The sequence below is a fragment of the Calidris pugnax genome, unplaced genomic scaffold (genome assembly GCF_001431845.1).
Source record: "Calidris pugnax isolate Ruff unplaced genomic scaffold, ASM143184v1 scaffold244, whole genome shotgun sequence".
Taxonomy (NCBI): domain Eukaryota; kingdom Metazoa; phylum Chordata; class Aves; order Charadriiformes; family Scolopacidae; genus Calidris; species Calidris pugnax.
This window is the reverse complement of record NW_015091141.1, coordinates 2,573,407-2,585,556: the sequence shown is the minus strand read 5'-3', so window position 1 is coordinate 2,585,556 and position 12,150 is coordinate 2,573,407. Positions and strand designations below refer to the sequence as shown.

The 12,150-nt window shown below is 48.1% G+C and overlaps 1 protein-coding gene across 1 annotated transcript in view; it reads right to left on the bottom strand.

Annotated features, from left to right (window-relative positions):
• Positions 1–11,294, bottom strand: part of GFPT1 (glutamine--fructose-6-phosphate transaminase 1) — a gene marked incomplete at its 5' end in the record, with an annotated part of 28,049 nt that extends 16,755 nt beyond the window's left edge. Inside the window, 8 exons of the mRNA XM_014958703.1 lie at positions 1,325–1,378; positions 2,657–2,736; positions 3,496–3,557; positions 4,451–4,585; positions 7,899–7,957; positions 8,694–8,819; positions 10,632–10,739; positions 11,165–11,294. Coding sequence (XP_014814189.1) covers positions 1,325–1,378; positions 2,657–2,736; positions 3,496–3,557; positions 4,451–4,585; positions 7,899–7,957; positions 8,694–8,819; positions 10,632–10,739; positions 11,165–11,294 — 754 coding nt within the window. The remainder of the gene's footprint in view (positions 1–1,324; positions 1,379–2,656; positions 2,737–3,495; positions 3,558–4,450; positions 4,586–7,898; positions 7,958–8,693; positions 8,820–10,631; positions 10,740–11,164) is intronic.
• Positions 11,295–12,150: the final 856 nt, after the last annotated feature.

Here is a 12,150-nt window from a genome sequence, read left to right as displayed (position 1 = left end):
GGATTTGGCCATAGATTGTCCATTGGCCCATGGATAACCTGGACTGATCCCCTACAGCACCCGCCTCCCGTTTACTAGAATTTAGAAGCAATACTGCAGTGATCTTTTCATCTTTTCCCTTCTGAGAGAATTAACAGAGGTATAGCGAAAAACGTGTGGGGTGTGGTACGTGTGGAGTGTATTTCAGTACCACCTCCCTCTCTGTTCTGACAATCCCAGGCATATGGCAAAGGTGCTACAGCACAGAGTTATACAGCTGCTTCCTAATGGGTTCTTCCACACTTACTTGAGCAGCACTGAACTTTTAGTTTCTGTAAGAGCTGTTTTCAGATGCAGCACTAGACAACTAATGAAACAATGATTATAGTCAAAGATATTCCAATCTGTATTTCATATGGTCCATTCTTTGAAAAGCCTTTGTGCCACTGAAAGCTGAGGGACTTTGGTTCTTAAAACCCCTGGGACTTAGCCTGACTCAGAATTTTACTAATTTTACTCTAAGCACTTCATGCTGACTTGGGACACTTTTGATAAAAGGAAGCAAAACCTCCCCTAATGTTTGGTTTCAGGTGAACCAGCTCCTGACAGAGAACAAGCACAGTTCACCTTCCAACAAGCTGAGGTTGGTTTCTCCTCCAGCAAAAGCGCAGATTTCCCTCCTGGAGCTGGCAGTGCCTGAGCCTGGAGACATGTTTATTTACAGAAAAGTGCTCTCCAGCTTCAGTTCATCACATCACACACGATGGCTTAACCTTTACAAAAATTAAGTACTTCATGTGAATTAAAAATGGTTCAATGGGCAAAGGGAAGTAAATTCCAGCCTCAGGCCAGCCTCACTGCTTCTAGCAGGAGCTGCAAGGCAGACTCCTGCTCCCATCAGGAGGACATAGCTCTGACAGCCTGAACTCCAGAGGGAACTCTGGAGGATACTTGCATCAGGATTATTAGCAGCCTCCTAACAGAGTCTTACTCTATGGTTTTGTGGAGTTTTTTTTTTTTTTAAGGTAATTTACTGTTTCCTTCCATAGCAAGAGCTGCAGGGAGCATGACCTGCACTAAATCATGAATTTTACACATATGCTGAGCATTATGTCAGAATATTTGAAATGGGACAGGCGGGCAGGGTGGATTTCCCTGTGTGTCGTTCATGGTGTTTTGGATCAAGAAGGAATTCCCATTATCCCACTTGTTTCACTATCCTGCACGGAAAGCAATAACCACATATTAAAGAGACAATGCGTCTTTGTCTCATTTGTGATTCCTTTCCTAAGGAACTGGAGGATTTGTCTGAACTTTCAAGCATTAGATTTTCTCTGGTAGGCACCTTCCTCCATTTTTATGGATATTCCATCAAAAGAATGATCCATAGATTGTACAGCTGAAAGTATAATTGGGAAAAAAAAAACAAACAAACACAAAAAACTTCAGATAATCAGTGAAAAAAAAAAAAAAAAGGGTTACATACATACATACATTAAGGATTACTGGTATTTATCCAACATCAACCAAGAGTAAGCACAGACCAAGCTTGCTGAGACTGGTTCTTCTCGTTACCTTGCAGCAAACTGTCATTAACACCACCGTTAGGAAGCAGCAAGACCTACTGCAGAGTGAGTCCTTGTGGTCCCTGCAGGGCCTGGAGAACTGCTCCAGCGCCCGGGAACTGAAGGCTTCACATGCCTCTGACAACAGTACACTACAGGATAATTCTTGGCCACTACTCATTTTCAAGGGTGGAACTACGTGTCTACGGTGGTAAAATACATGTGTGAGTGAAAGATGGACAGACACCAGAAATATACGTTGCCACGCAGAGGGTAACAGCATTTTTAAACTGACTTTTTAAAAACTATGTTGGAGGAGCAGGGGAACGTTGTATGATGGTGCAAAGCCTACAGCCTGCAGCACACCCCCATTTCACTCCTGAAAACAACCAGGTCCAGGAATGCCAATATACCACACACAAAATATAAACTTAAGTATCTAAGTTTAACTATACTGTTGAATTTACTTTACTGAACTATTTTATTCTACTCTACTGCATTAAGATGTGTTTTCCTTGCAACCACTGGACTTTAAAGCTTCGATTATAAACCCAGAGACTAAGTTGAGGTACAAGGTGGTATTGCATGTGGCTAAAAACTTACTTTAAAAAATTTGAAGTATTTTTTATAATGGTTAAATTTACAGCAGAAAGTTTAAAAGTGCAATATGTATTCATGGAATTGTCAGAGTTGGAAGGGACCTCTAGGGACCATCCAGTCCAACTCCACTGCCAAAGCAGGGCTGCCCAGAGCATCCAGGAGGGGCTTGAAGATCTCCAGAGAAGGGGACTCGACACCCTCCCTGGGCAGCCTCTTCCAGGGCTCTGCCACCCTCACTGGAAAGAAGTTTGTCCTCATATTTGAGGAAAATATATATATAAACATCCTATGTTCCAGTTTGTGCCCATTGCCCTTCATCCTGTCACTGGGAATCACTGAAAAGCGTCCAGCTCCATCCTTCTCAACTTGGGAGCATTAATAAGGTCTCCCCTCAGCCTTCTCTTCTCCAGGCTACTCCAGAGCACAAAGCTGTTTGTGAAGCTCTGTGCTCGTGCAATGGCCTGAGTGTGAGCGGAGGCGGTTGCCCCGGGGAGGGGGAAGCCCCCACTTACCCGTGCGGTAGAGAATGGGGATGTGGTCGGTGGAGAGCTTGTGCTCGCTGCGCACTCCGATGAGCAGGGGGCTGCCTCGCCTGCAACGAGACACCCAGTTACAGCCCACAGCACCCCAAAATTCCTCACCCGGACATCCGACCCGAAGGGACTGCTATTCTCCAGCACAGCAACCGAACCGAACGAGAACAAACTCCTCCCAGGTAAGCTGTTGGTGCTGCAAACATGGGAGGCCACGACACGGAGTGAAAGAATCTCTGAATAAACACAGCACAAGGACGTGAGGAATCTGCCTCAAGTTTAGCAGAAACTCTGCAAGAGGAACTGCAATCCCAGGGACACTCGAACTGGGAACACACTGGCTGTTGCTCACTGTACGTGTCTACAACCAGCTCCTGGGCACGGGGATGGTTAAACCAACCCGACCAATGGTGACATCTAAAAGTGGAGTAGAGAGCCCCAACACCGCACTGGCCCGACTTTAAGTCAACTGGAGGACTTGTCCAAATGCTGCCACAAAGGCCATGACAAAGGAAGAAAGAAAACCGTCTCCTTCCAAAGCTCTCCCGACCAGAGCCTACACAAAAGAAAAAAGCTGTTCCAGACCAGTTGTGGTACAGCTGGTCACTGAGACATTTTCAAAGTGTTTTTTGGAATTTTCTGTTATGATAAATGGAAAAGCAATAGAAAGGAAATGAAAAACACCAGCCACGCTCACCCCAGTGTGTACAGCGTTGTGGGAACAACCTCTACTCCACTGTCTTCTAACTTGGGGGGACAAAAAAAAGGTGTGGCATAAAGGGTGCAACGAGGACGTTCTTTCCCATGGCAATACTTACCTGGTACCGACGGCCTGGCCAGGATAATGAACACTTTTGAACACCAGGGCGAAAGCACCTTCCTGGAACAAGAGAAATACAAACTCTTTATCCTGTCATTTGAGGCCTGGACCACCTTTTTGTGATTCCCAGCCCAGTGTTTCTGCGAACAAGCAAGAGGTACTGGGGAGAAGGCTTCACAGCCCTCTTCAGAGCCACTAGGTGCCCCCACCCCTGAGCCTGGGCAGCTCTTCCTCAACCACTGAATGAGTCTTCTGAGCCCCCAGACAGACACTGCACTCCAGACATCACCATGCAAGGGCTCCTGCCTTTGCTGAGAGTGCGGGGAGGGGACTTGCAAAAGCAAAGGCCTGGTAGAAGCACCAAAGCTCTGGGGTGCTTGCTCAGGTGTGGTGCCACCAAAGGTCGAGGGGAACCACCGCAATCTGCCAGCAAAACGTGTCTCTGCTCTGCTGCTACCACAGCTCCTGCCAGGCAAATCCCTGGAAAACCACCTCCTGACCAAGGGGCTCTGGGCCAAAGAACACTCGGCTGGATCCTGAGCACAACTCGGCAGGAGCCGCCCCTGGAAGGAGCCGCCGTGGAGCGAGGTTCCCACAAGGGGTCAGCAGCTCCTCCGGACGGGAGCTTTGGGGACCATCTCGAGCACAGACCCATTTTCACTCTGTCCCACCCAATACCACCGACCAGCTGCCTCGAGGTACTCCTGCGTCCCCACATTTAGACGTTTTTCACCAGTATTGGCTAACTGTATGTCTGAGATGAACGGTCAGAGGTAGGAAAGGTGAAACCACCCCTTCACGTGTGCCGCAGAACGCGCTGCGGCAGCGTCTGGCACAGCCAATACTGGAGCACGGGTGTTATTTCTTGTTTTAAGCGTGTCTCTGTGTGTGTCTGTACTGGGCTGTGTGTCCTTGTCCCCATATCCCCACCGGCACCCTGCTCCCAGCATTACCAGCTGCTGGATGACCCTCTCCACCAGGGTGGTGAAGCTGATGTCGTCGCTGTCCCGGTTGTCGTACATGTACTTGACCAGTTTGGCGATGCTCTCCGTGTCCGTCTCCGACTCGAAGTCGTAGCCTTTGCTCTCCTGCAGCAACAGCACACAGTGGGTAACCTGCCCTCTCCCCTCCCTTTTTCTGCCTTCTGTCCTCTTCTCTTCCTTCCTTCATCTCCTTCCTTCCTTTCCTGCATTTCCTTTTGCTTTTTCTTCTCTCCTCTCCTGCCTTTCCCTTTCTCCTTAATCCCTCCTTTTCCTTTTTTGTCTTTTTTTTCCCTTTGCCTCATGCCTTTCCTTGTCTCCTACCTTCCTCCCCACCCTATCTCCTTTCCTTTTTTGTCTTTTTTTTTCGTCCTTGCCTCTTTTTTCCATCCTTCCCTCCTGCTTTTCCTCTTCCTTCTTGCCTTTTGTTTTTATTTCTTTCCTGCCTTCCCTTGGTTTTATCCCTCCATACTGCATTTCTTTTTTTCCTTCCTTTTTCTATCCTTCCCTCCTGCCTTTTTCCATCCATCCTTCTTCCTTCATATTTTCCTTTCTTCTTTCCTGCCTTCCTCTTCCTTCCTTCCTACTTTCTCCTTCTTTCCTCTTCCTTCTCTTCCTTCCTTTCCTTTTCTCTTTCTTGCCTTTCCTTCTTTCAATTTCCTTTATCTCCTTCCCTCCTGTTTTCCCCTCTTCCTTTTTTCCTGTCTTTTTTTATCCTGCCTTTTCCTTCAATTTCCTTGCATCCTTCATTTCTGCCTTTCCTTTCCTTGCCTCCTGCATTTCCTCTTCCTTTCCTTTCCTGCTTTTTTCCTCTTACTTTCTTCTCTTCTGCCTTCCTTATTTTCTTACCTTTTCCTCCCTACTTCCCTTTTTCTTTTTCCTGCTTTCTTTCATTTTTTCTTTCCTCTTTCCTTCTTCCTCACCCCTCCTTTCCTTCCTTTTCCTCTTCCATATTCTCCTTCTTTTCCTGCACTTCCTCTCCCTTCTTCTTTCTTGCCTACCTTTTCCTTTCTTTTCGACTCCTTTTCCTTCTTCCCATTTTTCCTTTTCATCTTTTCCTTTCCTTCCCTTCCTTACCCCCCATTTCCTTCCTACCTTGCCTTTCCCATTCCTTCATTTCCTTGCCCTCTTTTTTACTTCCTTATCCTTCCCTTTTCCTTCCAGCTTTCGCCCCCATCCAGTGCACTGCCTTCCTTTTCCTTCTTTTCCTTCTCCTTCCCACACCGTTATTGTGAGTGGGAGAGCGAGACTGCGTGTGAGCAGATGATGAAGTGCAAATGGAAGAGTGAGCATGCAAGTGGGTGAGTGCATGTGACAGTGCAAAAGAGAGGGGAAGAGTATGTGTGACAGTGACGTGAGTGCAGGGAGTGAGTGGGGACCGACCGTGCATACTGAGTGCAAGGGTGAGTGTGTAAGATGGAAGGTGCACAAACATGCAAGTGGAAAAGAGTTAAGTGTGAGAACATGAGTGTGACTGGGGGAAGTCAGCTGAAGTGTGAGTTGGGTTTGAGTGCAAATGTGGAGGGCGTGTGCGAGTGCTCCCTCGAGTGTGAGCTCAGGGGTGCGCGTGACTCTGGATGGGGGAGTGCACAAGAGTCAGGGGTGAGTGTGAGTGCATGAGTGAGAGTGCAAGAATGAGTGAGGAAGATCATGTGCAGGAGTGAGTGTGAGTAGGAGAGTGAGTGGGAGGTGAGCACGAGTAGGGAACTGGGAGTAAAAGAATAAGTGAGGAGTGCGAGTACGGGAGGAAGTGTGAGAACGTGATTGGGGATTGGGAGAGTGAGTGTAAGTAGGAGTGAGTGTGATGACTCACTGAGGAAAAGGAGGGACTGCGTGAGAGTTGGGGAGTGTGTGAACAGGGCTGAGTGTGAGTGGGGAAATGGGGAGTGAGAAAGGCAAGGGTGAGTGGGTGAATGTGAGTGTGAAAGCGAGTGTAAGAATGAGCGGGGACTGATGAAGAGGAGAGTGGGGAAGTGGAAGAGAAGTGGGGGGTGAGTGGGAGAGTGAGTCAAGTGTGAATAGGGGAGTGAGTGTGGGAGTGAGGAGCGTGAGTGGGACGGTGAGTGGGAGGGTGAGTGTGAGTGCAGGAGGGTGAACAGGAGGGAGAGAGTTAGATGGGGAGCAAGGCGGAATAGGGAGTGTGAGCAGAGTGTGAGAACGAGTGCAGGGGTGTGAGTGTGTGTGGGAGCGTGTGAGGGATGAGTGGGGGCAAGTGAGTGGGGCAGTGAGGAGGAGTGTGGGCGGGAGAGTAAGTGTGGGCAGTGAGGGGAGTGGGAGCTAAGAGTGTGAGAATACGAATGGGGAAGCAAGGAGGGTGAGCAGGAGAGTGTGAATGGAGGAGAAATGAGTGTGAGGTGAGTGGGGGAAGCACTTGGGAGAGTGTGAATGGGGAGTGAGTGTGAGACATGAGTGGGGGATGGGTAGGGAGGGCCAGGGGGGTGTGAGGGCTAAAATACGAGTGGTGGGATGAGGCAGTGAGTGGGGCAGAGCAAGGAGTGAAGCGAAGCACAAGTGAGGGAGCGTGAGGCGAGTGTGTGAAGCGGGAGAGTGAGTGTGAGTGGGTGAGTAAGGGAGTAGGGGAGTCATAGAAAACCTGTGAGTGGGAGAGTGAGTGTGAGTCAGGGAGTGTGTGAATAGGGAAGCGAGCAGAGAAGTGTGAATGGGAGTGCAAGTGGACGAGTGTGAGCAGGGGAGGGAAAGGGAGTGGAATAATGAGAGGTGTGAGTGGACGGGTGTGAACAGAGTGAGCGTGAGAATGTGAGTGGGGAAGTGTGAGTCAGGGAGTGTATGTGTGAGTGGGGAATGAGTGGAGGAGTGTGAGTGGGACTGGGGGAGAGTGAGGGAGGGAGGTTGAGTGAATGCAAGCAGGGGAACATGAGTGGGGGAGTGTGAATGGAGAGAGGTGAGTGTGAGAGCAAGTGTGAGTGAGCAGGGGAGTGTAAGTGGAGAGCGAGAATGAGTGAGGGAGTGTGAATGAAGAGCTGGGGGGGAGGAATGGATGAGGGTGAGTGTAAGTGTGAGGGGGGAGTGCAAGTAAGGGATTGAGGAGGAATGTGAGCGGGAGGGTGAGTGTGTCTGGGGGGGTGTGACTGAGGGAGGGGTGGAGGGGGCAGAGGTGTGGGAATGTGAGTATAAGTGTGAGAGTGCAAGTGGGTGAGTGTGAGTGCAAAAACATGAGTCAGGGAACATGAATGGAGGAGAGTGAGTGTGAGTGGGGAGTGAGTGTAGGTGGGAATGGGGAAGGAGGGGGAGTGAGTGTGAGAACATGAGTGTGAGTGGAGCAGTGGGACGAGTGGGAGAGTGCAAACACGAGTGGGGGAGTGAATGGGGGAGTGTGTGAGAGCCAGAGTGAGCAGGAGAGGGAGGGAGTAGTGGGAGAGTGTGAGTAGGGGAGCGAGTGTCACACACAGAGGTCACTCACCAGGAATTTCCGCAGGTCCTTGTAGTTGGTGATGATGCCGTTGTGGATGACAATGAACTCTGGAGAGAGAGGAAAGGCCCAGATCAGCCCCACACCAGCAGATCAGCCCCACACCAGTGCCCACATCACACCGACAGCAGAGACCACAAAACTTTATTGTGTGAAAAGCCATACTTGGCAGAATAAAGAGAAGAGCTTCACCTCCTGGTGTGATTCCCTTGTTCTGCCCCATTTGGCTGGTAATAGTGAAAGACAACACTGACATGGGTGGGACATGGGCTCCTGGGATCCTGTGCAAAGTTTCTGGAGGCACTTAAGGATTTGGCAGTTTCCAGCCTGCTGGAAGCCATTAAACACCCAGCTTCTCCTGCCAGCTTGTCACTGCTGCTCCAGACACTAACCAAGCTGTGTGCTGTAGCACAGAGGAAATGCCTTCCATAGTGGTGATTATGGAAAAAAATTAATAAATGGGGAAAAAAACCCCCAAAATTCCATTCCAAAGAATAGCCATGAAAATTCTTACCATCTGATTTTGTTGTGTGTTTACCTCCTCCTCGTGCCGTGCCCACGTACCCACCAAACCTCTGGGCACTAACTCCAACCCCTCCTGAGATGGTTCACTACTGTGAGCACACCCCATGGCCAGAAATCAGGGCCAAACCCAGCTCCACAGCCACGGGGCTCGGACTCATGGCCTGCAACAAACCCACTGCCCCATGACATGGCAGGTGTGACAGGCAGCAGGCTTTCCAAAGACCTGCTGAGGAGCACAGGGTTCCTCCAGAAAACACTCACCGTTGTTCTTATCCGAGCGCTGGGGGTGGCTGTTGACAGGACTGGGCTCGCCGTGGGTAGCCCAGCGGGTGTGGGCGATTCCAAGGTGTACATCAAACTCGATGTCGAGGTCCATGTCCTGTTGCTCTGCAGCAGAAAGGAGAGATTTTCAATACAAAGGGGGTGTCCCTACCCCGACAGCATCGTGGAGTCTCACCAGCCTCCGGAGCAGCAACACTGGCAGGGAAATGGAACCAGCAAACCCAGCAACCCACCAAGCCTGTTTTCAGGGGATTCAGAATGGACACACAAAAGCAACCTCTCTGCTTTCCTCACCCCACAGAAATAAATAACAACTTGTAAGAAAGAATCCAACCTTAATTTCGCTCTCCGGGGTTCACCTTGCCATCCTGTCACCTGCCGTACACTGTCAGCTGAGACCAAACCAGCCCATTTCATGGTGACCTACCACTGTGGTCAGAACATGCATCACTAACCCTTATCTCTAGAAAGCATACCATTAGCATTAGTATTTCTTTGGGAAAAAAGATTCCTAGTGTTCCGTAAGAAGTGCCTCCACAATCTCTTTCTCAAACTGGATATCCTGCAATTTTCTTGAGCAGGCAAACATTTCTTCACGAATATTTTGGATAACTTCTATTTTTGTAACACACATACCACCCTGCCTGGCCTTTTTGCTGCCTGGTTTTCTCCACACCAAGATTAGATCTGCTGACCTTCCTCTTGGACAAGCAGGACCCTGCACCGTGAGGCTCACACGAGCATGGGTTAAAAAAATTGAGGTTACAACAGCAGCTCTTGAATGCAAACAGAATCACAGAATCACATGGGGTTGGAAGGGACCTCTATAGATCACCCAGTCCAACCCCCTGCCAGAGCAGGGCCACCCAGAGCAGGTCCCACAGGAACGTGTCTGGGGGGGTTTGAATGTCTCCAGAGAAGGAGACTCCACCATCTCTCTGGGCAGCCTCTTCCAGGGCTCTGCCATCCTCAAAAGGAAGAAGTTCCTCCTCATGTTTAGGTGGAACTTCTTATATTCAAGTTTGTGCCCATTTCCTCTTGTCCTGTCCCTGGGCACCACTGAAAAAAAGACCAGCCCCATCCTCCTGACACCCACCCTTGAAGTATTTATAGGTGCTGATCAGATCCCCCCTCAGCCTTCTCTTCTCCAGACTAAAAAGACCCAAGTCCCTCAGCCTCTCCTCGTAAGGGAGATGCTCCAGGCCCCTCCTCATCTAAACGAGGGATCTCAACTCCTCTGACAAGCTTCTTCCCGGTCTCACACAGCTTCCCTGTACCCCAGACCCAGCACCTCTGCAGTTCTTTCCATTGTGCCCAGATTCAGTGAATTTAACATTTAAATCAAGGGAACGTGAAGAGGCAGAAGCGGATGCAGAAGACCTCGCTCTCTGCGTTCTCATCAATTTGTCAGTCACACACATGCATCAGCGCTTTCCTGAAGCCAGTTGCTCAACCCGTCACTACTCGATGGACAGCTTGAGTTGGGACAAGCATTATATATGAAAATTTAAAATTCAACTGGTGAAGCTATTACAGCATTTCTCTTTTTTACCCAACCTCTGGGTCTGCAATAATTATCTCCCAGTAATTCCCCTTTCCCCAGTTTAAGGAGTTTTTTGTTTGAGGGATTGGGGTTTTCTTGGTCTGTTTTCTAAAATGTATTTCAGATCTATTTTACTTTAATGGGATGTGATTCATCTGTCTGGAGAAATCAGGACTTCTGTGTAACTTCATGGCAACACCCAAAGGATCACTGGGTTCTTCACAGCACACCTGTGAGGGCTTGTATCTCTGGCGCTTTATACATGAGTTATTTGGAAATACAGTGTCTCTGGGTAAAACAGGTGATATTCAAACACAGACAGGATGAGAGGCCATTTCAAGGAAAGAGAGCAGGCAGAGAAGGGAAATACATACTGTGAACCTCCTCGTCCAGAGCCTTCACTTTCCCCTTCTGTTTGATAAGCTCGATTTTGCAAGCATTAGCTTCCCAGTCTTTGTCGTTTCCACCATCGATTCCCACACCTGGGCATCGCCACAGAACACAAAGAAAGAGTGTGAGGTGCAGAAAGTAAATCAGAGTTTACGTAAACAAATACTGCTTTTTTTTTTTTTTCTTTTTTTTTTTTTTTACAGTGCCTTTTCTCCCCCTGACCAATCCTCCCACACCAAGGCAAGAAACCCTCTAGATTAGAAGTGAGTTTTCCCTTTATCATTTTGTAGGTATTTTTAAAGCCTTAGATAACAGGCATCAAGAATGTTTATAAATATCTGTATATTGAAAATTAATCCAAGCCTCTGACCACACAATCACAGGCACATCCAATTTGTGTTTTGGCTTTCTTCAAAAGCAGAAGACAGTAGGAACCATTCACAAACATACCACAAAAATCATCATTTACAAGCCAAAATTAAAAAAAAAAGAACCACTGTCACTCAGAGAGAGGTACCTGCAGAGTCATAGCCTCTGTACTCCAGCCGCTGGAGCCCTTTGATAAGGGTCTCCAGGATCTCCCGTCTTGTCCGGGGAACATGGTAGTTCAGGTAAGCAAAGATGCCTGTATGGAGGAAAAGAGCATGATTTTACAACAAAATCACAGCTGAGGAAACTCCATCTGTGCATCTACTCAGTGTCTGCACTGAGTTAAAACTCCAACAAGCCTTTGAAGGGAGAACCCAGGGAAGGTACCACCATGTTTGCAGCTTCTTTTTACCCTGCCGAGATCCAACGGAGAAGATATCCCTAACATTTAAGGGAGCAAAACTAACCAAAAATGCCAGCATTCTCCTCGTGACACTGAAAGTAACTAAACAGGACAAGCCAGGTTGTGATGGGAAAAAGAATTTCCACGTGAGCTGGGCCTTCACGACAAAATGAGCTGCCAGGAGATAGTGCAGGGGAAAGGAAACTCATTACTTCACACCAAAAATTCAAGATTCGTTAACGCTGAGCTTTGCATGCTGAAGAACCATCTTCACAAGGAGCTTCCTTGAATAGCTTTCTCTAAGTTCCTCCCACCGCCTCACTAAGAAAAAAAAATAAAAAATATCATTTAATTCATGCAAACTAACACCCTCGAACTAATGGAGCTATTTTTCCTGGAGGTTGCAAAGGAAGATAAATCGCTGCTTCTATTTTTAAACAGTGATAGGGACACACAAATTCCTCGATCTCCAATGCCAACTATGGCTTTATTTCAGAAAGATTTCCTTTGGTGCCATCGAGAAGCAGGAGCATGAGAAGACACTTACAGGATGCTAGAAATAGCTGTACTTGAAATCTACCATTTCACCCTAATATTTTAAAGGAGAAAAATATCTACATGGAATAAAAGCAAGAGGGAATTCACACAAACATCTGTATGTGTAAGTGACTGGTAATTCAGGGTTTGTAATTTGAGAAACTTTATCAAAACCTCTGGAGAACAGAGTTCAC